This window comes from Nomascus leucogenys, chromosome 7b (genome assembly GCF_006542625.1).
Source record: "Nomascus leucogenys isolate Asia chromosome 7b, Asia_NLE_v1, whole genome shotgun sequence".
NCBI classification, from domain to species: domain Eukaryota; kingdom Metazoa; phylum Chordata; class Mammalia; order Primates; family Hylobatidae; genus Nomascus; species Nomascus leucogenys.
The window spans coordinates 8,960,188-8,984,946 of NC_044387.1; the positions used below are offsets into that span (position 1 = coordinate 8,960,188).

The window sequence follows — 24,759 nt, forward strand, 5'->3', positions numbered from 1 at the left end:
GGCCACAGTGGGTCACAGTTGAGGGTTTATTGCCAGTGTTAGGAAGAATGGGCGGTCTGGGTGGCCAGGGGTCTTGGGAGGAATTCCAGATGGGCACTGCAGGGCCTGTGAGTGGGGAGGAGAGCTGCTGCCCCCCTGCCACCCAGGCGGCCCCAGGGCTAATGCCACCATATCCTGACTGCTAGTGGTGCCTTAAAAGGTGGCCTCCCTACAGGAGGGGAGCCTTGGGGACCCCCAGGAGTCAACCCTCACCAACAAGCCCTCTCTGAAGGGGGCCAGGGGCCTTTGTTCCTCATGGGACAGGCTGGGCCGTGCCTATTTTAGGGGAGCTGACCACACCTCAGCAGCTCTGGGTTCCCAGATTTTATGTGGTGGGCCTTGGGGGCGGGGGTGGGATGCAGGCACGCCGGCTGATCTCTACCCTGCGGTCTTGGGGCACCTACAAGGCCAGGGATCCTCCCAGACAGTCACTGATCCCCTCATCCTGGGCATTTGAGCCCCCAGTTTTACTCACAGACTGAGTCTCATAAGGGTCCCACCCCTGGCCGGCCCTCCCTTGAACCACAGCCCCACTTCTCCCCAGTCAGGCGATGTGCTCTCTAGAAGGTAGGGTGGTAGGCAGGGGGTGCACCCAGAGGTAGAGGCAGACAGGGCCCTCCTTCCTGGCCTCCTGGGCCAGGCCACCCTCACCCCTGCCTGGGAGTGAATGGCCACGACCCCAGGTGCACACACATCTTGGCCCCAAAAGGACTCTGGGTGACAGCAACAGCCACACATCTTCAGGGATGGATGCCATAAGAGCCACACCTCGGCCACTGGTCTGTCAGGGCTTTGGGAAGAGAGTTTGACGTGGAGGCCACAGGGCAAGTCTCCTAGGCTGAGGGCCCTCCTCGTGGGTGCCCCGGACGTGTGTCCGTCCCTCGTGCATCCTCAGCAGCCATCAGCCGGGTGTGGCCCAGAGCATCAGTGGGGCTTGTGAGTCAGGGTAAAGGAGGGCTGCAGCCAAGCTGAAGAGATGGACCCCCACCCTCTGCAAACCCCTGGGCTCGGCTCAGTACGGCCCAGGGGAAGGAGCCCAGCCAGGCTGAGGAGGAGGGACTGGCCGGCAAAATGGGAGCCCCAAACCCCTTCCACCCTCAGGCCCCTCTTCCTGCCTCTCTATGGCACTGAGAGAGCAGAGCAGGACGGAAGCCTGGCCTCGGCAGTGAGAGGCCTGTGTGCCTCCGTGTCAGTCCTCCTCCCCTGCCAGAGGCTGAGAGGCTCCCCAAAAGCACCCACCGGCCGGGCTTCTGAGGGAAGGGTCCAGGCCGGGGCGGGGGACCTCAGCCAAGGGAGGGAGATGTAAGTAGCACAGAGAGCCTGGCTCCGGGCCAGGGACTGACACGGGACAGCTCAGGGGTGGAGGCCAAGGAGTGAGCCCAGTGCAGGCTCTCTCGGTTCAGTCACCATGGGGACGGGTAGGCAGGAGGGCGAGCGGGTCCTGTGTGTCTGTGGCAGGGAGGGGAGGAGAGAGGCAGTGGACAGCGAGAAGCCAGGTCTGGTGGCCTCTCCCTCCACCCACCTCCTGGCCAGCTTGCACAGTAGTCACGGGTCATGGGGTGGGTGGAGGCACACGCTCACAGCCACAAGCACAGAAGGACAGACAGACATGTGCACTGAGGCCACCGAAGGACTGATCAGCCAGGGCAGTGGGGCATGGAGCCGGCTGCTGCCCGTTCACCCTGTGTGGCTCCCCACCCCCCGGCCAGCTGGCCTGTGAGCCACCCAGCCTAGGAGCCCACGACCTGGCCAGACCACGTCTCGTGGGGAGTGTGGGGGGCCAGCTGAGTGAGCACCACCTCCACGGCCTGGAACTTCTGGTTCTTGGGGGGGATAGGGCACATCTTGTAGGTCACCTCGTCGCCCTCCACTGGCACGTACTCCCCCTCGATGCTGGAGGACAGGAAGAGGGGTGTTAGCTCAGCAGCAGGCCCTGTGCCCCAGACAATCCTGCGGCCTGGCCTTGGGGGCAGCCTGGTCCTAAGCCTCCCTAGGCCAGAACCTCAGCTCTCGAATCTGTAAAACGGGACTCATGGCCGGGCACAGTGGCTCACGCCTGTAATCCCAGCACTTGGGGAGGCCGAGGCAGGCGGATCACCTGAGTCAGGAGTTTGACACCAGCCTGGCCAACATGGTGAAACCCTGGCTCTACTAAAAGTACAAAAATTAGCCAGGCATGGTGGCTGGCACCTGTAATTCCAGCTACTCGGGAGGCTGAGGCGGGAGAATCGCTTGAACCCAGGAAGTGGAGGTTGCACTGAGCCGAGATTGTGCCATTGCACTCTAGCCTGGGCGACAGAGTGCGATTCTGTCTCAAAAAATACATAAATAAATAAAATAACATGGGACTCATAAACTGTACCTCCCTTTCTGGGTCCCTTGGGGACTGAGATGTGAAAGGGCACAGGGAGGTCCCTAAAGCTCTGAGAAGCTCAGTGACGTCCCCCAGTCCTCCTGGCATTAGAAGTGGGTGGGCCCAGGCCTAGACACGACATCCATCTCTACCTCCTGGCCCACCTACCTGAAGGCCCTTTCCAGGCCAAGAGGCTCAGGAGCTGGCCTAGCCCTCTCAGACCCCCTACGATGCTGGAACAGGATCCAGGGCCCAGCCGCTGGCTCCCAGGCTTCTGGGGTCTGCATGCCCACTCCTCACCTGGCCCCAGCCCTCCTCCCGCAACGCACCCTCAGCCCCTACTCAGGACAGAAAAGGTGCCACGAATACAGACCTCAGCCAGTGAGAGGAGAGGCCTGGAGAGACATTTTTGAGGCACCGTTGGGGACACTAGGGCAGGGGCCAAGAACAGGGAGGTGGAGGGGACTCACTCAGACACATGTACGAAGATGTCCTCGGACCCGTTCTCGGGGGTGATGAAGCCATGGCCCTGTGAGCGTGAGAACTGCTTACAGACGCCCTTGAACACGGGGCCAGCTGAGGCCCGGGCTGTCCTGGAGATAGGGTAGTGGGATTGGAGCTGTGGCCTGAGGAACTCCTCCCCCAACCCCTACAGCCATTCTGGGCCATTTCTGCTGAGCGTGCCTCAGGGCTGTGAGAAACTTGCCCCAGGCCAGAAACCGCACAGTCATCCCCATTCAACGATAATGAGGCCAGGCACAGTGGCTCACACCTGTAATCCCAGCACTTTGGGAGGCTGATGCAGGAGGATCACTTGGGCCTAGGAGTTTGAGACCAGCCTGGACAACATAGGGAGACTCCCATCTCTACAAAAAAAAAAAATTTTTTTTTTTTTTGAGACTGGGTCTCGCTCTGTCACCCAGGTTGGAGTGCAGGAGTGCAATCTCAGCGCACTGCAACCTGTGCCTCCCGGGTTCAAGCGATTCTCATGCCTCAGTCTCCTGAGTAGCTGGGATTACAGGTACCCACCACCACACCCAGCTAAGTTTTGGCATTTTTAGTAGAGACAGGGTTTTGCAGTGTTTGGCCATGTTGGCCATACTGGCTTGATCTCCTAGTCTCAACCGATCCACCTGCCTCGACCTCCTAAAGTGCTGGGATTACAGGCATGAGCCACCATGTCTGGCCCAAACATGTTTTTTTTAAATGAGCTGGGGGTGGTGGCACGCATGAGTCGTCCCAGCTACTCAAGAGGCTGAGGTGGGAGGATCGCTCCAGCCCAGGAAGTTGAGGCTGCAGTGAGCCATGACTGCACCACTGCACTCCAGCCTGGGCGACAGAGCGAGACCCTGTCCTCCCCAAAAGATCCTTTGGCCTCCCCCATATGGACCCATATTACTCCCCCATGCCACCTCATCGGTGACCTACCCCAAAGGCCCAGGCCTAGTCTTTGTCCCACCTGCCCACCCCTCTCCAAAGGTTAACTCCGTGTCTTGGGTTTTGCCCATGCTGTGCCATCTGCCCAGAATCGCCAGCTCGCTTCTTCACCTGATACATGTTCCAGACCCAACCAGGACATCATCTCCTCTGGTACCCCATGCTGGGTCCTCCCCTAACACTGCTGGGTGGTAATGGATGGTGAACAAGTTCCCTCTGGATTGTAAGCAGCTTATGGATCCCCCCTGGTCAGGAGCTCAGTAAATCTTTGTGGAATGGATGGATGGATGAATGGACGGGTGGATGGATGGACAGACAGACGGATGGATGGGTGGATGCATGGGTGGATGGGTGGGTGGATGGATGGATGGATGGATGGATGGATGGATGGATGGGTGGATGGATGGGTGGGTGGGTGGATGGATGGATGGGTGGATGGATGGATGGGTGGGTGGGTGGATGGGTGGATGGATGGGTGGGTGGGTGGATGGATGGATGGGTGGATGGGTGGATGGGTGGATGGATGGGTGGATGGGTGGATGGATGGATGGATGGATGGATGAGTGGGTGGGTGGATGGATGGATGGGGGGGGTGGATGGATGGATGGGTGGATGGATGAATGGATGGATGAATCGATGTATGGGACAAACATCCATCCAGTTACTGGAAGGTCCACACACAGTTCCCCTGTCCCAGGTGAGGACAACAGGAGTTGGAAGAGGATGGAGATGGTCAGCCCATGTCCTGACAAGGGTCAAGGGCCTGGGCAAGGGGCAGGTACTCACGCTGAATAGGTCCTGGTCCGCTTGGTGGGCAGAGGGCTGGGTAGGTCCCGAAGTGGGACACCACCCCGCTCCCAGACCCTGCTGCCCTCCCTGTGGAAGGGGAAGGTGGGCCAGACTGGGGACTTGGGGGAGTGGAGTGGGGGCACAACTGGGGGTGACGTGGACTCCGAAGTCATGGTGGGGCCAGCGGGAGAGCCTGGTGGGCTCTGGGGCCCAGGGGCCGGTGAGGGGTTTGGGCGTCCTTGCGGGCAGGGCCCGGCCTGGCCCTGCTCTGCGGCCTCACCAGCCACGGGCTCCGTCTGGAAGAGGAAGAAAGAGGCACAGGTGAGCCCAGACCAGGGGAGCAGCTCCTGGACCCTGCCACAGTCAGGAGGGCTGGTCCCATCTGCTATCCTCACGGCCTGACTTCAAGTCACAAACGACCCATCGTGGTTCAGAGCCCTCACCAGAAAAACAAAACTAGGGGTCATATGACCCCTAAGTCCTTCCAGTTTGCAGTTCAGTTCTCTAACTCCAGGGGCCTGGGAGGTGGCTGGGTAGGGTGGCCAGTGATGGTCTGGAATATGGTTAGGCATAAGGGTCAGTTGTTTCAGAGTCACACATCTTGGTTCAAACCTTAGCTTTGTCACCTACAACTTGGTGACCTCAAGCAAGCCAAGCCACACATCAGCTCCAACATGGCAGGTGGGAGTGTGGGCTCCATACCCAGGCCTGGGTTTGAATCCTGCATCCTCCACCTTCTGGCTACATGGCCTTGGCCCTGGTCAACTTTTTTTGTTTTTTGTTTTAGACAGAGTCACTCTTGTTGCCCAGGCTGGAGTGCAATGGCACGATCTCGGCTCACTGCAGCCTCTGCCTCCTGGGTATAAGCGATTCTCCTGCCTCAGCCTCCTGAGTAGCTGGGATTATAGGCGCCCGCCACCACACTTGGCTAATTTTTTGTATTTTTAGTAGAGACGGGGTTTCACCGTGTTGGCCAGGCAGGTCTCGAACTCCTGACCTTAGGTGATCCGCCCACCTTGGCCTCCCAAAGTGCTGGGATTACAGGCGTGAGCCAACTTGTCCGGCCCATTGGTCAACACACTTAACTTCTGACTCTTCTTTTATGTTCTTTAAAATGGGGCTAGCGTCGATCTTTTTTTTTTTTTGAGACACTGTCTCATCCAGTCTGGGGAACACTGACATGATCATGACTCACTGCAGCCTCCATCTCCTGGGCTGAAGCAATCCTCCCACCTCAGCCTCCCAAGTAGCTGGAATTTACAAGCATGCACCCTCACGCCTAGCTAATTTTTTCTTTTTTTTTTTTTTGAGACAGAGTCTCACTCTGTTACCCAGGCTGGAGTACAGTGGTGTGATCTCGGCTCACTGCAACTTCTGCCTCCCAGGTTCAAGTGATTCTCCTGCCTCAACCTCCCAAGTAGCTGGGATTACAGGTGCCTGCCACCACGCCTGGCTAATTTTTGTATTGTTAGTAGAGACGGGGTTTCACCATGTTGGCCAGGCTGATCTCGAACTCCTGACCTCAGTTGATCTACCTGCCTCGGCCTCCCAAAGTGCTGGGATTACCTCCTCCCAAAACCCTCCCCCTCCAGTCAGGAAGGCAGTAGAGTCCCGGGCTTGGCTCGCCTCACAGACCCTCAACCCTGAAAAGGCTGATGTGGGGCTTTTCTGTCTAAGCTCACACCAGGAGGCAGGGCAAACCAGGTTTGGCCTTTTCACCCATTATCCTCATTTTAGAGAGAAGAATACGGAAGCTTCAAGAAGCAACCACACAGCTGGGCGCGGTGGCTCACGCCTGTAATCCCAGCACTTTGGGAGGCCGAGGCGGGCGGATCATGAGGTCAGGAGATCGACACCATCCTGGCTAACAGGGTGAAACCCTGTCTCTACTAAAAATACAAAAAATTAGCTGGGCGTGGTGGCGGGCGCCTGTAGTCCCAGCTACTCCGGAGGCTGAGGCAGGAGAATGGCATGAACCGAGGAGGCAGAGCTTGCAGTGAGCCAAGATTGTGCCACTGCACTCCAGCCTGGGCGACAGAGCCAGACTCCGTCTCAAAAAAAAAAAAAAAAAAAAAAAAGAAGCAACCACACAAACAGCCAGGCGTGGTGGCGCACACCTGTAATCCCAGCACTTTGGGAGGCTGAGGCGGGCAGATCACTTGAGGTCAGGAGTTTGAGACCAGCCTGGCCAACGTGGTGAAACCCCATCTCTCCTAAAAATACAAAAATTAATCGGGTGTGATGGCATCTGCCTGTAGTCCCAGCTACTCGGAAGGCTGAGGCATGAGAATTGCTTCAACCTAGGAGGCGGAGGTTGCAGTGAGCCAAGACCACACCATTGCACTCCAGGCTGGGTGACTGAGCCAGACTCTGTCAAAAAAAAAAAAAAAAGAAGCAACCACACAAACACTTTGACATAAATGTTCATGAATGGTCACACCAGTGCTCATTCACAACAGCCAACAAGTGAAAACAGCCCGAGCCCATCAGCAGATGAATGGATAATAAATTATGGTCTAGACACATTGGTAGACTAGCACTTGGCCATAAGAGAAAGAAAAGAAGAAATACTGATTCATGCTACACCCTAGATGAACCCTGCACACATTATGCTAGAATGTTTGCAAGGTTACAGAGAAGAAGCCAGTCCCTAAAACACAGAGGGCATGATTCCATCTCTGAGGCAAATCCTTACAGACAAGGAGTCGATTGGTGGTCACCAGGGCTGGGGAAGAGGGAGAGGGGAGGGCTGCCAATGGGTAGAACGTTTCTTTTTGGGGAATGAAAATGTTCTATAATTGGCTGTGGTGATGGCTGCACAACTCTGTGAATGTACTAAAAACAACCGAACTGAACGCCTTAAGCAGGTGAATTTTATGGTATGTGAACGATATCACAGTAAAGCTGTTACCAAAAAAAGAAGACGGGGCAGCAAAGTTACCCAAGATGACACAGCTGGGAAGCACCAGATGCCCTGCAGTGCACTCCTAGAGTGCCACCTGCCCCACCTGGGTGAGGGGTGGCAGGAGATGGGGACAGAGGCCCTGCCTCCCTCTCTCTAGAGAGCAGGGTGGTCCTGGCCTCCCAACTGCAGTTTTCCCAGGCCTGGTATTGTGCTTGGCAGTGACAGCCAGTGCTGGGAGGCCATGGAGGGGCAGGGAGGGAAGAGGAGGATGGAGAGGGGGAGATGCAGCTCATGGTGGTTACCGGGGAGATGCAGCTCATGGTGGTTACCAGGGAGACACAGCTGAGCTGGGGCCTGCTCTGGCCAGCCAGGCCTCCCACCCAAGTGACCACGCGGCTCCAGGGCCTCATGCTAAGTGGGCAGCAGGGATGGGGGAAAAACCCGCCGATGATTCTGGGCCAGGGTTGAGGGCAGCCTCCCCACGATGGGCTCTCAGGTGGCAGAGAGACCAGAGAGCAGAAGGGAGGCAGAGGAGCCACAGCAAAGACAGGACCAAGAGGAGGCAGCGAGTCGGCCTCAGGGCAAGAGCTCAGGCAGGGGCAGGAGACAGGCAGCTTCCACAAGGCAGAGAGAACAGGCTTCTCCCCTGTCGTCCATTGCAGCCTCAGTTTCCTTATCTGGGAAATGGGGATCACAAGAATCCCTCCTCCAACTGCCAAGGTGGCTCATGCCGATAATCCCTGCACTTTGGGAGGCCAAGGCGGGAGGATCTTTTAAGCCCAGGAGCTTAAGACCAGCAGGGGAAACATGGTGAAAGCTCGTGTCTACAGAAATTACAAAAATTAGCTGGGCATGGTGGTGGCGCAACTGTAGTCCCAGTTACTTGGGCATCTGAGGCAGCAGGATTGCTTGAACCCAGGAGGTCGAAGCTGCAGTGAGCCGAGATCGCACCTCTGCAGTGCAGCCTGGGGGACAAAGTGAGGCACTGTCTTAAAAAAAAAAATTAGCTGGGTGTAGTGGTGCATGCCTGTGGTCCCAGCTACTGGGGAGGCTAAGGTGGGAGGATTGCTTGAGCCCAGGAGGTCGAGGCTACAGTGAGTGGTAATCAAGCTACTGCACTACAGCCTGGGGACAGAGCAAGACCCAGTCTCAAAAAAAAAAAAAAAAAGAGAGAGAGAAAGACTTTCTCCTCCAAGGGCTCTTTTGAGGATGAAATGAGAATTGAGGTGAGATGTGGGAAGCACTGAGTAGGCGCTGGGTGCTGGGCGAGAGCCTGCCCCTCCCTGACAGGGCTGTGGAATTGGGCGTTGAGGGAAGAGGGAGTGGGGGAAGGAGAGACCCAGCCGAGCTGGGCCAAGCCCACCATTCACTTTCATCCTCTCTTCTTCCCTAAGGATCACCCACCCCTCAAAGCTCCACAGTCTCTTGTTTTATTTAATTCCTGCAACGGCTCTTCAAGGCTGGTGCTATTATTACCCCACTTTGTAGACAGGAAAACTGAGGCTCAAAGAGGTTAAATCACTCACTCAAGGACACACGCCAATCAAAGTCTGAGCCAGAATTTGAATCAGTATGATCTGGAGCCTTCCAGTGGGAAGGCAGGAGTCCTGTGTCCAGGCCCTGCATTGCTATTGACCTACTGTGTGAGCTGGTACAGGGCCTTTTCCTCTCTGGGCCCTGCCAGGGCGTGGGCTTGGCGGAGGTATACAATGCCCAGCAGCCCGAGAGACCAGAGAGAAGGGAACAGGGAGATACGGAGCAACCCTCCAGTTCAGATCCCCTCTCCAGAGCATTGCTACCAAAGAGGGCAAGTGAAAATGAGGATTTCATTGGCTGAATGCCATGTACTGTGCAAAAGTCTTTACAGAAATTATTTTCTACGTTTCAACCTCCCAGTTACCCTATAGAGTTGAAATTACAATTTTTCCATTTTACAGATGAGATAGCTGAGGCTCAGAGAGGTTGAGTGACTTGCCCAAAGTCACACAGCAGGTGACAGAGTCCCAGATCTGTCTAACAGTAAACCAGTGCTCTTCCTGTGAATATAAATTCTGTTCCTGGTTCAGCCAAGATGAGGCTGGAGTTTTTCCAAAAGAACTTTCCCTGAGAAACTAAGTGGGAAAATAAACTCCCCCAAGAGCAGAGAAACTGATATGTTTCTAGAACATTTGTTTCCACTCAAACAGAGCTAAAGGCCAGCTCCAGGGGGATTTCGTGTGTCCTTCTGGGGCCATCTCCTGCCGGGAATAATGCCCTTCAGAACCAGCAGTCGGGTAAGAGGGCAGCCTGAGACCCAGACTGGCTAAGTTTAAATCCTGGTTCCACTGCAACCCGGTTTTGTGACTCTCCCTTTTTTTTTTTTTTTTTTTTGAGACGGAGTCTCACTCTGTCGCCCAGGCTGGAGTGCAGTGGCGCGATCTCGGCTCACTGCAAGCTTCGCCTCCCGGGTTCACGCCATTCTCCTGCCTCAGCCTCCCGAGTAGTTGGGACTACAGGCACCCGCCACTGCGCGCGGCTAATTTTTTGTATTTTTAGTAGAGACGGGGTTTCACTGTGGTCTCGATCTCCTGACCTTGTGATCTGCCTGACTTGGCCTCCCAAAGTGCTGGGATTACAGGCATGAGCCATTGCGCCTGATGACCCTCCCTTTTTTATTTTTTTTTGAGACGGAGTCTCGCTCTGTCCTTCAGGCTGGAGTGCCGTGGCGCGATCTCGGCTCACTGCAACCTCTGCCTGCCAGGTTCAAGTGATTCTCCTGCCTCGGACTCCCGAGTAGCTGGCTGGGATTACAGACGCCCACCACTCCACCCAGCCAATTTTTTGTGTGTTTTTTTTTAGATGGAGTCTTGCTCTGTCAACAGGCTGGAGTGCAGTGGAGTGATCTTGGCTCACTGCAACCCCTGCCTCCGGGGTTCAAGCGATTCCTCTGCCTCAGCCTCCCGAGTAGCTGGGACTATAGGCACGTGCCACCATGCCCAGCTAATTTTTTGTATTTTAGTACAGACAAGGTTTCACCATGTTGGCCAGGATGGTCTTGATCTCCCGACCTCATGATCTGCCCACCTCAGCTTCCCAAAGTGCTGAGATTACAGGCGTGAGCCACTGCACCCAGCCTTTTTTTTTTTTTTTAAATCAGAGATGGGGTTTCACCATGTTGGCCAGGCTGGTCTCGAACTCCTGACTGCAGGTGATCCACCCGCCTTGGCCTCCCAAAGTGCTGGGATTTCAGGCATCAGCCACTGCACCTGGCCAGCTCTCCCTTTTTGTGCCTCAGTTCCCTCATCTGTCAAATGGGGCTGATCGTAACATCCTACCCAGGTTATCGGGAGGAGCCACAGGGCTGTGTCAAAGGCCCTCTGGCGAATGTGCATCCCCCTGTCCCCCGGCCCTGAGTGTGGGCTCTGAGCGAAGCTCATTTTCATTTCCCTGCAGAAGGTCAGACCCCAAATGACTGACTCTGCAGACAAAGGGGCCTAGAAGTAAACACAAATGTCAGGCTGTTTGGAGATAACCTGAGGCTGGACGCGGTGTCATGGGGCACTCTGGGTGGTGACTCAGCCTTCTTGGCAGATGAACCACAGCCCATGCTGGGGCTCTGCTCCAATTCTCGGCTCCCCCAAAAGGATGAAGAATGGGGCAGGAAATGGTTGTCATGGTCCTCTCTTATTTTTTAATTTTTTGAGACAGGGTATCACCTTTTCACCCAGGCTGGAGTGCAGTAGCACCATCATGGCTCACTGCAGCCTCAGTGTCCCTAAGTGCTAGGATTACAGTGTGAGTCACTGTGCCTGGCCATAGTCCTCTTTTTTTTTTTTTTTTTTTTTTTTGAGATGGAATCTTACTCCGTCACCCAGGCTGGAGTGCAGTGGCATGATCTCGGCTCACTGCAACGTCCACCTCCCGGGTTCAAGCCGTTGTCCTTCCTTAGCCTTCTGAGTAGCTGGGATTACAGGCGTGTACCACCACACCCGACTAATTTTTGTATTTTTAGTAGAGATGGGGTTTCACCATGTTGGCCAGGCTGATCTTGAACTCCTGACCTTGTGATCCACCCGCCTCAGCCTCCCAAAGTGCTGGGATTAAAGGCATTAGCCACCGCACCCATCTTTTTTTTTTTTTTTTTTTTTTTTTTTTGAGTCTCACTCTGTCTCCCAGGCTGGAGTGCAGTGGCGCAATCTCGGCTCACTGAAACCTCTGCCTCCCAGGTTCAAGTGATTCTCCTGCCTCAGTCTCCCGAGTAGCTGGGATCACAGGCGCTCGCCACCATGCGCAGCTGATTTTTGTATTTTTAGTAGAGACAGAGTTTCACCATGTTGGCCAGCTGATCTTGAACTCCTGACATCAGGTGATCAACCCCCTTGGCCTCCCAAAGTGCTGGTATTACAAGTGTGAGCCACTGGGCCTGACCGTATGGTCTTCTCTTGACCATGAGTCCTCTCAGTCTGAGCGGATCAGGGAAAGGCAGCCTGGTCAGCCACCCAGTGCTGTGTGACCTGGGGCAGGCACCTGCTCCTCTCTGGACCTCACCTTTCTCTTCAGCTATGTGAATCATCGTTGGTCCAGATGACTAATGAAGGTCAGGCCAATTCTCTGAGGTTTTCAAAAACACATATGTAAATGAAATCACACTGAGTGCAGGCACCGGAACAACAAATGTGAGGACGACAGCTGTCCTTAGAGCACCCCAGTCCAGTGGGGGGAACAGACACAGATTATTAAAATGCAGCATGGGGGCCAGGAGTGGTGGCTCACGCCTGTAATCTCAGCACTTTGGGAGGCCAAGGCAGGCCAATCACGAGGTCAGGAGATTGAGACCATCCTGGCTAACACGGTGAAACCCTGTCTCTACTAAAAATACGAAAAATTAGCCGGGTGTGGTGGCAGGCACCTGTAGTCCCAGTTACTGGGGAGGCCTGAGGCAGGAGAATGGCCTGAACCCGGGAGGCGGAGCTTGCAGTGAGCCGAGATCGCGCCACTGCACTCCAGCCTGGGCAACAGAGCAAGACTCCGTCTCAAAAGTAATAATAATTTAAAAAAAGCAGCATGGGAAGTCCTGATGCGAGCCTCAGCCACCATCTAGTGATCTATCGATACTGACCATGTGCCAAGCCCTTTGTCCCATTTTTTCATTTCATCCTCACAAGAACCCCATGCAGTAACTACCATTAGTATACCCATTCTTCTTATTTATTTATTTATTTATTTGTTTTTTAAATTGAGACGGAGTCTTGCTCTGTCGCCCAGGCTAGAGTGCAGTGGCGCCATCTCAGCTCACTGCAAGCTCCGCCTCCTGGGTTCACGCCATTCTCCTGCCTCAGCCTCCCCAGTAGCTGGGACTACAGGCGCCCACCACCACGCACAGCTAATTTTTTTTTTTTTGTACTTTTAGTAGAGACGGGGTTTCACCATGTTAGCCAGGATAGTCTCGATCTCCCGACCTGGTGATCCACCCGCCTCAGCCTCCCAAAGTGCTGGGATTACAGGCATGAGCCACCACGCCTGGCTTAGTACGCCCATTCTTCTGAAGAATAAACTGAGGCTCAAAGAGGTGAAGAGCCTCACTGAGCTCTCACAGCAGGTCAGGTGCAGCATATCTGCCCTCTGGAGATGTCTAGGGGAGGTGAAGACCAGCAATTCCTTGAGGGCGGCGCCCACCCTCCCCTGGAGAAGGAGGAGTCGGGTGTGGAATTCCTGGGGAGCCAGGACTCGGGCTTTTATTTCTGGCTTTGCGCTGACTCAGACCATGACCTTGGGTGAGTCACTCAGCAACTCTGCTAAGCTTAAAAACAACTCCCCCAATAAAAATGTCCCAGCCCCAAGCCCCCATCACAGGGGAGCAGATGGGAGGAATGGGTACGGTGGTTTAAAAATAGAAAGGACGGGGAACACAAGGATGACGCTGGAAGGGCTTCCCGAACATCGGGAGCTTGTGCATGGTGGGCCCTGGGAGGGTGAGAAAACAAACTCACGACCCCCAGGCAGGAGGTGACACTTCCCTGGCTCCTCCCCCTCCCCCAGTCTCCCAGATGCTCCTTAAAATACATCAGTGCCTGAGCTGCTCTTGCAGCCTGAGGTGACCTGATTAAACCTGGTTCCTTCCCCCACACAGCCTGTGTGCCTGCATCTGGGCATGGGGGCTGCCCCATCCAATACTTGATCTTAATTATTTAAGAGACCCTGTAGTCCTCCTTGTCACATGCCCAGGTTGCCCTGGGGAACTGCTGTGGTTAAGGCCTTTGGGCTTCTGTGGCTTGGGTGGTGGTGGGGGAACCAGGACGGCACTGGGAGAGCCAAGTTCGCACCCCAGTCCCACCTCTGCTTGGCTGTGCGACCCTAGGCAAGTCACTTTCCCATTTTGAGACCCCCTAGAGAGACGAATAGACTGGTCAAAGTCATATATACAGCATCTGAACTTGAACTCCAATCGGTGTAACCCCAAAGCTTTCTGGTGTGCCATGCCAGCCCCCCAGCCCAGGAGTGTCATTTTGCTGGCTGTGGGGCAGAAGAACTCCCTACTACTTTTAGCCTCCCATTTTGCTGCTCAGCATGGACAAAGGTCTGAACTGCCCCAAGCCCCATTCCTACAGGGCTCTGGGTCCTGGCTGCCCCAGTTGTGACCGTGGACATGACTGGCTCAGCCAGGTCCTAAGTGCCCTCTACCCCTTAGGGGGTTCTACTCCAGACTGGCTGGCAGGTGTCCCTTCCCCACCAGCCATCCAAGAGTGTCCCCAGGTCCCCCTCAGGGAATCCCCCTGCGCATCCACGAACATTGCCTAGCCATGTCTCTCCAAGCCTGGGAGAGCCATCTGCGGCCAAAACTGTCCTCTGGCCTTTCCCAGGGCACCGGGCAGGCAGTTCCTGTCTATACCTGTCTATTTTTTTTTCGAAGGGAGTGAGGATGGGTCAAGATGGGCAGACACGGAAAACAGACATTTTTGTAGAAGACTTCAAGGAAATGCGGGGGGTGGGGCAAAGCTGGGAGGAGGAAACATTCAGAATTTGGAGGGCCCAGAGGACTCTGGGATGGAGTCAGGTTTGGGAAACCAGTTCCCCATCCCCCAGAAAGCTGGAGACCCCCTTTCCCAGGGAGAGGCCCCTGCCGGATCACAGCCAGGCGGCATGATGCCAGGCTCTCAGAGAGGTTGCCCTCCCCCTGCTGGGCACACTTCCTCCTCCCCTCCCCCAGCCCCAGTGGATGCAGCAGTTCACACTCTGTATTTATTATTGTTCTTGCTCTGTGTCCCCCTCCCATCTCCCTGGGAAGAGCCTGCAGGCTGGCAGCTTGGCAGGAACCTGCTGTCTCCTTGTGGGTACCAGCGTCACCCCTTATCTCCACCTGGACTCCTTGTGCCAGGGTCAGGCCATTCATGGGCTTGGCACCAGCCAAGGCCACCCTAAGTCCCGGTATCCCATGACAGAGGAGGCCTAGCAGGCCCTGGCTTATCACCCCTGCCCTCCGGGGGCTGTGCCCTGGCATGGGTGGAGGTCAGAGCAGACCAGCAGGCAGGCAAGAAGCAAGGGCTCGGGGTGGGGTGGCACCTGGGGGAAGAGAATAACCACACGGAGCCACCTCTCCAAGCCAACTAACACAATTATCCCCATCACACTGGGGAAAAAATAGAGTCAGGATAAGACAGCTGCTCCAGGTCCAACTGTCTGCCTTTCCCAGCCGGTCCCTTCCCAGCCCGACATTCCAGGGGAAGGACCAGCGAGGGTCCCTGCTGCACTCTGCTTTCAGCATCTGGAAGCGGCACTGGGGTTTCTCCGGTCAAGGCGGTCCTCTCTCCCACTGCTTCCCAGACAGGAGGCTGCGGCTTGGCAGGTATCTGCTGCTCTCTGCCTCCTGAGCCAGACGCAGGTCCCAGACACAGACACAGACACAGACATGCTCCCACGGGAGCCACACGGCCTCACCTCATTTGGGGGTCACGGGGAGAGAAGGAGGGAGGGAGAGACAGGTGGTATCCTCTATACCCCCAACACCCTATCTGTAAGCTGAACTGGGCTGATCCAGCCCCCACCTTCACGTTGTATCTCTCTCCTTCGGCCTGGCCAAAGCCACAGTTTCTAGCACAGTGTCCTCAGGCCCCATCTAGCCCCTCACCTCTCCGGGGCAGCGGGGTCCAGGCACTGCCTCCTGCGGCGTCCGCGCTCTGTCTCTCTCTGGCTCGTGGAGCTGGCAGGCAGGGGATGGGTCTGGAAGATGTGTGTGTGTGTGTGTGTGTGTGTGTGCGCGCGCGTCTGTGTGTGCTCGCGCAGGCGGTACCTCGGCCCCTCACTCACTCACACGCCTTCCAGCTGACGTCAGGGAGAGCAGGAGGGAGGGATGAGAATTTGTACTCCCTGCTTAAAGGGACACCAGGCTCTATGGCTCATGGCCCAGACATCACCTCCTGAGTCAGGCACTGCCAGGTGAGAAGCTCAGCTGCGTCTCTCGGGGGCCTTAAAGCTTCTTTTTTTGGAAAGTGGCTTTTATGGCTGGGCCATGGTATAATTTGCCCTGCCCAGTGAGGGCAGCTGCTGAGGAATGCAGGGGAGGAAGAACATGAGACAGCGCCACGTTCCTGGTAGTTAGCAAGTGGGGTGGAGAGTTTGAGTGTGAGTGTGTGAGTGCACACTGGGGGGCCCCTTGGGGTGGGTGGGCATGAGTGGGGGTGAGTCTGAGAGAATGGAGGTCAGAGCCAAGAGGAGCCCCCCAGAGGGGTCGAGACAAGCCAGGTTCCCAGGGACACCCAGACACTTGTCTCCCCTCCGGACGCTCAGTGGTCCTGCCCTCTGCTAGTACAGACACTGACACGGCTCATCTCTGTCTACTCCTTGTAATATTTCCACGGAATTGATTTGACGAGGACCCCAAGGAAGTGATCGGCTTGAAGGTGCACAGGTGCACACCCCACAGCCTGAGAGGCTCTGAGTAGAGAAGTAGAGAGGGCTGATTGAATTCAGGCACCCAGCCTGTTCTACACCACACGCCCTGGCTTTGAAGTGCCCACACTGTCAAGCTGTGTGACCTCGGGCCAGCCCCTGAGTGCCTTTGGAGGTTGAGTGTGTGATGTTCCTAAACCCAGGGCCGGCTGAAGGAGGCCTCCACAAAGGGGCTTCTCTTCCTTCTTCCTGTTCCTTCTCAGCCTCGGCTTGGAAAGAAGGAAGCCTTTCCCTGGTGTCTCCTGGTACTACTGAGGCAGGCTGGCATTTTCAAAAGGAGTCTTTTTAAAATAGAAAGGAGGTGGGAGTTAAAAGGGAAACCACAGAGAAAAATACAAGTAACTAATACAAATAGCTAAGACGCTACAAGGGCTTGCTCTGTGTCAGGCAGCAAGCTTTGCTCTCATTGAAATCAACCTCACAACAATTTAATAATTTATTTTTGTCATCCCTACTTTACTGGTGAGGAATTAGAGGCTCAGGGAGGAGGAAGGACTTGACTTGCCTATATTCTTCCAACTGGTTAGAGAGGTACTGGAACCCAGGAGCACCCAATGTCACCACACACCCCTGCCCTTCCAGAACCTCTCAGGACAATCAGGCTCAGACAGTCTGGGTTTCTGGTTCCGCAAGAGAGACTGTTGAGAAATGCTACCTGTGGTTACCTGGGGAGGTTCTGAATTATTATTTTTTTTTTTAGAGAGTTTTGCTCTGTCGCCCAGGCTGGAGGGCAGTGGCTTGATCTCAGCTCGCTGCAACCTCTGCTTCCCAGGTTCAAGCGATTCTCCTGCCTCAGCCTCCTGAGTAGCTGGGACTACAGGCACACACCACCACACCCAGCTAATTTTTTTATATTTTTAGTAGAGACAGGGTTTCACCATGTTGGCCAGAATGGTCTCGATCTCCCGACCTCGTGATCCACCCACCTCAGCCTCCCAAAGTGCTGGGATTACAGACGTGAGCCACCACACCCGGCCAGGGTTCTGATTTTATTTCACACCCCCACCTGAGAACTCTACCCAGAGGAGCCTCCCTTCCCCTTTAAATTCTCCTCTCTCTTTCCTCCTTTTTATTTATTTGTTTTTTCTTTTTTGAAACAGGGACTTGCTTTGTTACCCAGGCTGGAATGCAGTGGTGCAATCACAGTTCACTGCAGCTTCCAACTCCTGGGCTCAAATGATCCTCCTGCCTCAGCCTCATGAGTAGCTGGGACTACAGGGGTGCACCACCATGCCTGGCTAAGTTTTCAAAAAATTTTTATAGAGATGGGGTCTCACTATGTTGCCCAGGCTAGTCTCAAACTCCTGGCCTCAAGCGATCCTCCTGCCTTGGCCTCCCAAAGTGCTGGGATAACATCGTCTCTTCTTTCTTCTTTGCCTTCCTCTCCTCCAGCAATAATATTTTTCTTTTTTTTTTTTTTTTTTTTTTTTGAGACGGAGTCTTACTCTGTCGCCCAGGCTGGAGTGCAGGGGCGAGATCTCAGCTCACTGCAAGCTCCGCTTCCCGGGTTCCGGCCATTCTCCTGCCTCAGCCTCCCGAGTAGCTGGGACTACAGGCGCCTGCAACCACGCCCGGCTAATTTTTTGTATTTTTAGTAGAGACGGGGTTTCACCATGGTAGCCAGGATGGTCTCGATCTCCTGACCTCGTGATTCACCCGCCTTGGCCTCCCAAAGTGCTGGGATTACAGGCGTGAGCCACCGTGCTCGGCCCAGCAATAATATCTTTCAAAGGGCCCTCACAGGCATCCCCTTGCCTGCTGCTGCTGCTGCTTCTTCTTCTTTTTTTTTTTTTTTTGGAAACAGAGTCTCGCTCTGTTGCCCAGGCTGGAGTGCAGTGGTGTGATCTCAGCTCACTGCAACCTCTGCCTCCCAGGTTCAACCAATTCCCCTGCCTCAGCCTCCTGAGTAGCTGGGACTACAGGCATGTGCCACCACATCTGGCTAATTTTTGTATTTTTAGTGGAGATGAAGTTTCACCATGTTGGCCAGGCTGGTCTTGTACTCCTGACCTCAGGTGATCCACCTGCCTCAGCCTCTCAAAGTGCTGGAATTACAGGCATGAGCCACTGTGCCCAGCCCCTTGCCTGCTTCTTCTGACAGCTCTATTGGGTTCAGCAGGATGAGGAAACAGCTCAGGGAGCTCATGGGGCTCCACTGAGTCACGCAGCTCCGAAGTGGAGGAGTGACGGAGCAGAGGCCCCAGGCCTGATCTCTGGACCCATGTTTTTTTTTTTCTTTTTTTTTTCTTTTTTTTAGACGGAGTCTTGCTCTGTTGCCCAGGCTGGAGTACAGTGGTGTGATCTTGGCTCACTGCAACCTCCACCCCCCTGGTTCAAGCAATTCCCCTGCTTCAGCCTCCTGAGTAGCTGGGATTACAGGAGGACGCCACCACGTCCGGCTACTTTTTTTGTATTTTTAGTAGAGACAGGGTTTCACCATGTTGGCCAGACTGGTCTCGAACTCCTGACCTCAGGCAATCCGCCCACCTCGGCTTCCCAAAGTGCTGGGATTACAGGCATGAGCTACCGTGCCCAGTGGACCCATGTTTTTCAAACACACCAACCTGCCCTCCCAGCAGAAGCGCTGGAGCCATGGTGGACACTGGCAGTTTTCCCTGGCCACCCTTACTATCCTGTCTGCTGGGAACTGCCTTGATGTTGTCACCTGGGGAATCACCTCTCCCCTCTCTTGGTCTGTAGGACCTCTGGCCCAGGCTTGGCCAACCAGAACTGGCATCAGGACTTGAGCTGGAATGTGGATGCCCAGGCTGGCCCTTCTTCCAGGGGCCCCCATGTTGTTTGAGTGATGGGTTATAAGCTGATTGGCCAGCAGAGGGGGAGTGGCTGGGCGGACTTTTCTTCACTCCAGGTGACCTCGGGACCCAGCTTGTCAGGACCTAGAGAGAAGATATCGAGAGGGAAGAAGCTCGGGAGGTTGGAAGGCCCTTGGCTGCATATGAGCTTGGGGTGGCGGAGGAACAGAAAGGAGGCAGTGTCAGGGGACAGGGTGAGGGAAGGGAACGAGGAACATGAGGCAGGGTCCCGGAGGCCAGCTTTCAGGAGGCTGAGGCCCGGCTGCTGTGGCCAAGGCCCTGACCCCTCCCTTCCCATCCAGTCTCCTTTCTCTTGGCCCCTCCGATGGGCAGTTGAACATGTGCCCAGGGCTGCCAGGCAGCCAGAGAGCAGTGAATGAAGGAGGCTGGGCCGAGCATTGAAGCAGTGTTACGATTATTCCTGAGCCAGCGATGAGAGGGCACAGCTGTTCATTCAGGAAAAGAGCAGCCGCAGCCCCACCCACCCACCCACCAGCGGCTGAGTAACAAAGAAATCGTCTGCTTGAAACCAGGGGCTCCGGCATGGAGGCTATTTTTGTGAAAAGCTGAGAATTCAAAAGCTCATCTCCTCGAAAGCCTCCCTTGCCTTGGAGAAGCTGAAGAGGTGGGTTAGAGCCAAATAGCCCCTGCGACTACTGATTCCACCCAAATTACAATTCTCACTCCTGTTATCGACGGTCAGCCCACCTGTGGTGGCCAGGCCTGGACCTACGTGGCATTGAATCCACATCCCTTTGAGATACATACACCTCTAAGATGTTGGTGCCATGTGACAAGATGATGAGGATGCTCAGGCACAGAGCATCACAGCTGGTGATGGAGCTGGTATTAAAACACAGAGGTTCGGCCGGGTGCGGTGGCTCATGCCTGTAATCTCAGCACTTTGAGAAGCTGAGGTGGGAGGATCACGAGATCAAGAGATCAAGACCATCCTGGACAACATGGTGAAACCCTGTCTCTACTAAAAGTACAAAACTAGCTGGGCATGGTGGCACGTGCCTATAGTCTTAGCTATTCAGGAGGCTGACGCAGGAGAATTGCTTGAACCTGGGAGGCAGAGGTTGCAGCGAGCCAAGATCGCGGCACTGCACTCCAGCCTGGCGACAGAGCAAGACTCCGTTTCAAACACACACACACACACACACACACACACACACACACACACACACACACACTCAGAGGTTCTGGCTTCATTACACTCCTATTCTTCCTGCCATGCCACACTGTCTTTGAAATGTCTTTTCAATGCCCTGGATGCCCATCTCCCCTACAGTGGGACTCATCTCCAGCCTGGACTCAGTAAATCAGAGTGATCCTTCCTCTCTCCTTGTCTCCCACTTGTCTCCTCCAATCCGACTACCACCCTTCTGCCAGGGAAGATCTTTTCCTGCAGATCTGACCACATCATTTGCGCATTCATTCAGACGTTCAGCAAATATTTATTGCCTGCCTACCATGTACCAGATGGCCAAAGCTCTGGGAAGACAGCGGCAGACAACACAGGTGAACTCCTTGAGTTCATGGAGCTGGCATCTCATCTAGAGATGATACAGATGATACAAAATCCACAGACAAATGTAGAATCACAAGTTACAAAAAATAAAAAATAAGGGGTTTGGGCGTGGTGGCTCACACCTGCAATCCCAGCACTTTGGGAGTCCGAGGTGGGTGGATCACGAGGTCAAGAGATCAAGACCATCCTGGCCAACATGGTGAAACCCTGTCTCTACTAAAAATACAAAAAATTAGCCGGGCATATTGGCGGGCGCCTGTAGTCCCAGCTACTCGGGAGGCTGAGGCAGGAGAATCGCTTCAACCCGGGAGGCAGAGGTTGCAGTGAGCCAAGATCACCCCACTGCACTCCAGCCTGGCGACAGAGCGAGACTCCCTCTCAAAAAAAAAAAAAAAAAAAAAAAAAAAAGGCAGGGAAGGGAACACCCAGAGGTGAGAAAGAATTCTGCACATTCAAGCAACTTAAGATTGCAAATGTGCCGGGCGCGGTGGCTCACGCTTGTAATCCCAGCACTTTGGGAGGCCGAGGCGGGCGGATCACGAGGTCAGGAGATCGAGACCACGGTGAAACCCCGTCTCTACTAAAAATACAAAAAATTAGCCGGGCGCGGTGGCGGGCGCCTGTAGTCCCAGCTACTCGGAGAGGCTGAGGCAGGAGAATGGCGTGAACCCGGGAGGCGGAGCTTGCAGTGAGCCGAGATTGCGCCACTGCACTCTAGCCTGGGCGACAGAGCGAGACTCCGTCTCGAAAAAAAAAAAAAAAAAAAAAAGATTGCAAATGTGGCTGGACAGCAAGTAGGAGAAGGGCAGCAGCCACATTGTGTGGGATTTGGGGGACCTGGTGAGAGGTTTGCTCCTCATCTGAAATGAGAGGAGAAGGAATGACATGCTCCTGCCAAGAAACAGCATAGCTGGCAACCTGGCAGAGCCTCTTTGTGGCCAGCAGGCTTCAAAGCTTGGCACCCTTGTCTGGGGTAGCGATCACTGCAGGCAGAAGAATGGGGGAGGTGAGAGGGTTCCCCCAGCTGAGGTCCCTGGGCCGTGGGGCAGGGTCTTCTTCTGCAGCTGCTGCTCAGACTCCCAGAATTCCTCCCAGGTCCGTGGGAGTAGCTGTCTGTGATAGGTAGCGGGCTCTGGCCCACAGTCAACCTCCCCTGCACCCTGCCCTGAGATCCTGAGGATAGGGTAGCAGGCTGTCTCCCGGCTGCTACAGGGCTGGTCTGGGCTGTGAGCCAAGCCTCCCTCAGCCATCCATCCATTCACACACACTCCTGGACCCTCTGGGCCATGGGCCTCCAGCCTTCTCAAAGCTGAGGGTTCCTCTTCATCCTCACCTTCTGAACAAAGCCATCGCTGGTGCCCTGGCGAGGGCAGTGGTCTCTAGTTATGCCCCATCAAATTATCCATGTGACCCTCTCAATGGCACCACCTGGAATGATCTCCCTACGTGTCTGTTTCCGTTTCCTGTCAGTCCCCTCAGAGCACGGGCCCCTATAGTCACCAAATACCTGGTGACTCTCTGCATTTCACTTTTGGTCCAAGCCAAACCAGGGAGCAGCATCCTGGGAGACATCAGGATATCTAGTGGTTTTTGTTTTTATTTTTATTTTTGAGATGGAGTTGCTGCGACACCCAGGCTGGAGTACAACGGTGCAATCTCAGCTCACTGCAACCTCCACCTCCTGGGTTCAAGTGATTCTCCTGCCTCAGCCTCCTGAGCAGCTGGGATTACAGGCACCTGCCACCACACCTGGCTAATTTTTGTATTTTTAGCAGAGACGGAGTTTCACCATATTGGCCAGCCTGGTTTGAACTCTTGACCTCAAGTCATCTGCCAGCCTCAGCCTCCCAAAGTGCTGGGATTACAGGTGTCGGCTACCGCACCTGGCCCAGGATGTCTAGTGTTTAGGCCTTTTCTAGAATCTCCTTTCCCAGTGGCACTTCTGCCTATGCCTTGGCCTCCATGGAGGGACATTTTTTTTTTTTTGAGATGGAGTCTCGCTCTGTCACCCAGCCTGGAGTAGTGCAGTGGTATGATCTCGGCTCACTACAAGCTCCGCCTCCCAGGTTCACGCAATTCTCCTGTCTCAGCCTCCCGAGTAGCTGGGACTACCGGCGCCCGCCACCACACCTGGCTAATTTTTTGTATTTTTTAGTAGAGACGGGGTTTCACCGTGTTAGCCAGGATAGTCTCGATCTCCTGACCTTGTGATCTGCCCACCTCGGCCTCCCAAGGCGCTGGGATTACAGGTGTGTGAGGGAGGTTTTAAAAGTACCCAAATAAATAAGGCCGGGCACGGTGGCTCGCGCCTGTAATCCCAGCACTTTGGGAGGCTGAGGCGAGTCGATCACCTGAGGTCAGGAGTTCAAGACCAGGCTGGCCAACATGGCAAAACCCTGTCTGTACTAAAAATACAAAAATTAGCCGGGAGTGGTGGCACGTGCCTGTAATCCCAGCTACTTGGGGGGTTGAGCCAGGAGAATCACTTGAACCCTGGAGGCGGAGGTTGCAGTGAGCCGAGATCACACTATTATACTCCAGCCTGGGCAACAAGAGTGAAATTCTGTCTCAAAAATAAATAAATAAATAAATAAATAAATAAATAAATAAATTTTAAAAATACAAAAATTAGCTGAGTGTGGTGATGCGCACCTGTAGTCTCAGCTACTGGAGAGTCTGAAGTGGGAGGATCACTTGAGCCTGGGAGGTAGAGGCTGCAGTGAGCTGTGATCTCAATACTACACTCCAGCCTGGGCGACAGACCTTGTCTCAAAAAAAAAAAAGAGACAGGGAAGATGAATAGGAGCAGGTTTGTTGGGAGGGCCAGTCAGGAGTCCCATTATGACCCATGTTAAACTCGAGTGACCAGATGGAGCTGTGGAGTCCGTGCTCGGGGAGAAAGGCTAGGCTGGCAGGAAGGGGTGGAGCCGTGAGCGGCAGGTGCTGTGTGGAGGCACGGTACCTGCAGGAGTGTACCCAGAGCCGAAAGTGAGCCCAAGGCCCGCCAGTGTTGTGAGGCCGAGAGGAGTCTGTGAGGTGGGTGGAGAACATGGCTGGGCCACAGGCGAAAGGGTGTCTGACCTTCTGGGACAAAAACTGCTAGTGAGGACAGAATTACCACTGATTTGGCAACACGGAGTCCATTAATGACCTTGAGGAAGCATATTCCCTGGAGCAGCAGGGGCAGAACCCTGGCTGGAGCAGGTCTGAGAGAGGAGAAGAGAGGTTTGGATGGGACCCAGCAAGTACAGACGACTGTTTCAAGCAGTTTTGCTAGTAAAGGGAGCAGAAAAATGGAGCATTCACTGGAGGAAAAGGGGGCCAGGAAAGGGGGCCAAGAGAAGCTTTTTTTTTAAGATGTGAAAGAAATCTTAATTGCTTTTTAAATTTTGTTTTATTCATTTTGAACAGGTAATATATTCCCATGATCCCATACAAAGAAGATTCCTGGCCGGGCACAATGGCTCACACCTCTAATGCCAGCACTTTGGGAGGCCGTGGAGGTAAGATCACTTGAGCTCAGGAGTTCGAGATCAGCGTGGGCAACATAGTCAGACCCCGTTTCTACAAAAATAAAAAATAAAAAAATTAGCTGGGTGGGGTGGTACGTGCCTATAGTACACAGCTACAGGCATGCAGGAGGCTAAGACTGGAGCATTGCTTGAGCCCAGGAGTTCGAGGCTGCAGTGAGCTATGATCGCACTGCTGCACTCCAGCCTGGATGACAGAGTGAGACCTTGTCTCTCTCTCTCTCTCTCTGTTTTTGTTTGTTTGTTTGTTTGTTTGTTTTTAGACAGAGTTTCGCTCTTGTTGCCCAGGCTGGAGTGCAATGGCATGACCTCGGCTTGCTGCAACTTTTGCCTCCTGGGTTCAAGTGATTCTCCTGCCTCAGCCTCCCGAGTAGCTGGAATTAGAGGCGCCTGCCACCATGCCCGCCTTATTTTTTGTAATTTTAGTAGAGATG

The 24,759-nt window shown here is 54.5% G+C and overlaps 1 protein-coding gene and 1 long non-coding RNA gene across 2 annotated transcripts; one reads left to right on the forward strand and one right to left on the reverse strand.

Moving 5' to 3' along the window:
• Nucleotides 1-7: 7 nt before the first annotated feature.
• Nucleotides 8-15,822, reverse strand: CSDC2 (cold shock domain containing C2). The gene is made up of 4 exons (XM_030815463.1): nt 15,628-15,822; nt 4,616-4,914; nt 2,863-2,985; nt 8-1,932 (listed from the first exon to the last, which is right to left on the reverse strand). Exons 2-4 carry the CDS (start codon nt 4,789-4,791, stop codon nt 1,770-1,772), a joined length of 462 nt encoding a protein of 153 aa, XP_030671323.1. The 5' UTR covers nt 4,792-4,914; nt 15,628-15,822; the 3' UTR covers nt 8-1,769.
• A 104-nt stretch (nt 15,823-15,926) lies between these two features.
• Nucleotides 15,927-24,386, forward strand: LOC115835940. The gene is made up of 2 exons (XR_004030914.1): nt 15,927-16,090; nt 24,207-24,386. It is a non-coding gene; the product is annotated as an uncharacterized LOC115835940 (long non-coding RNA).
• Nucleotides 24,387-24,759: the final 373 nt, after the last annotated feature.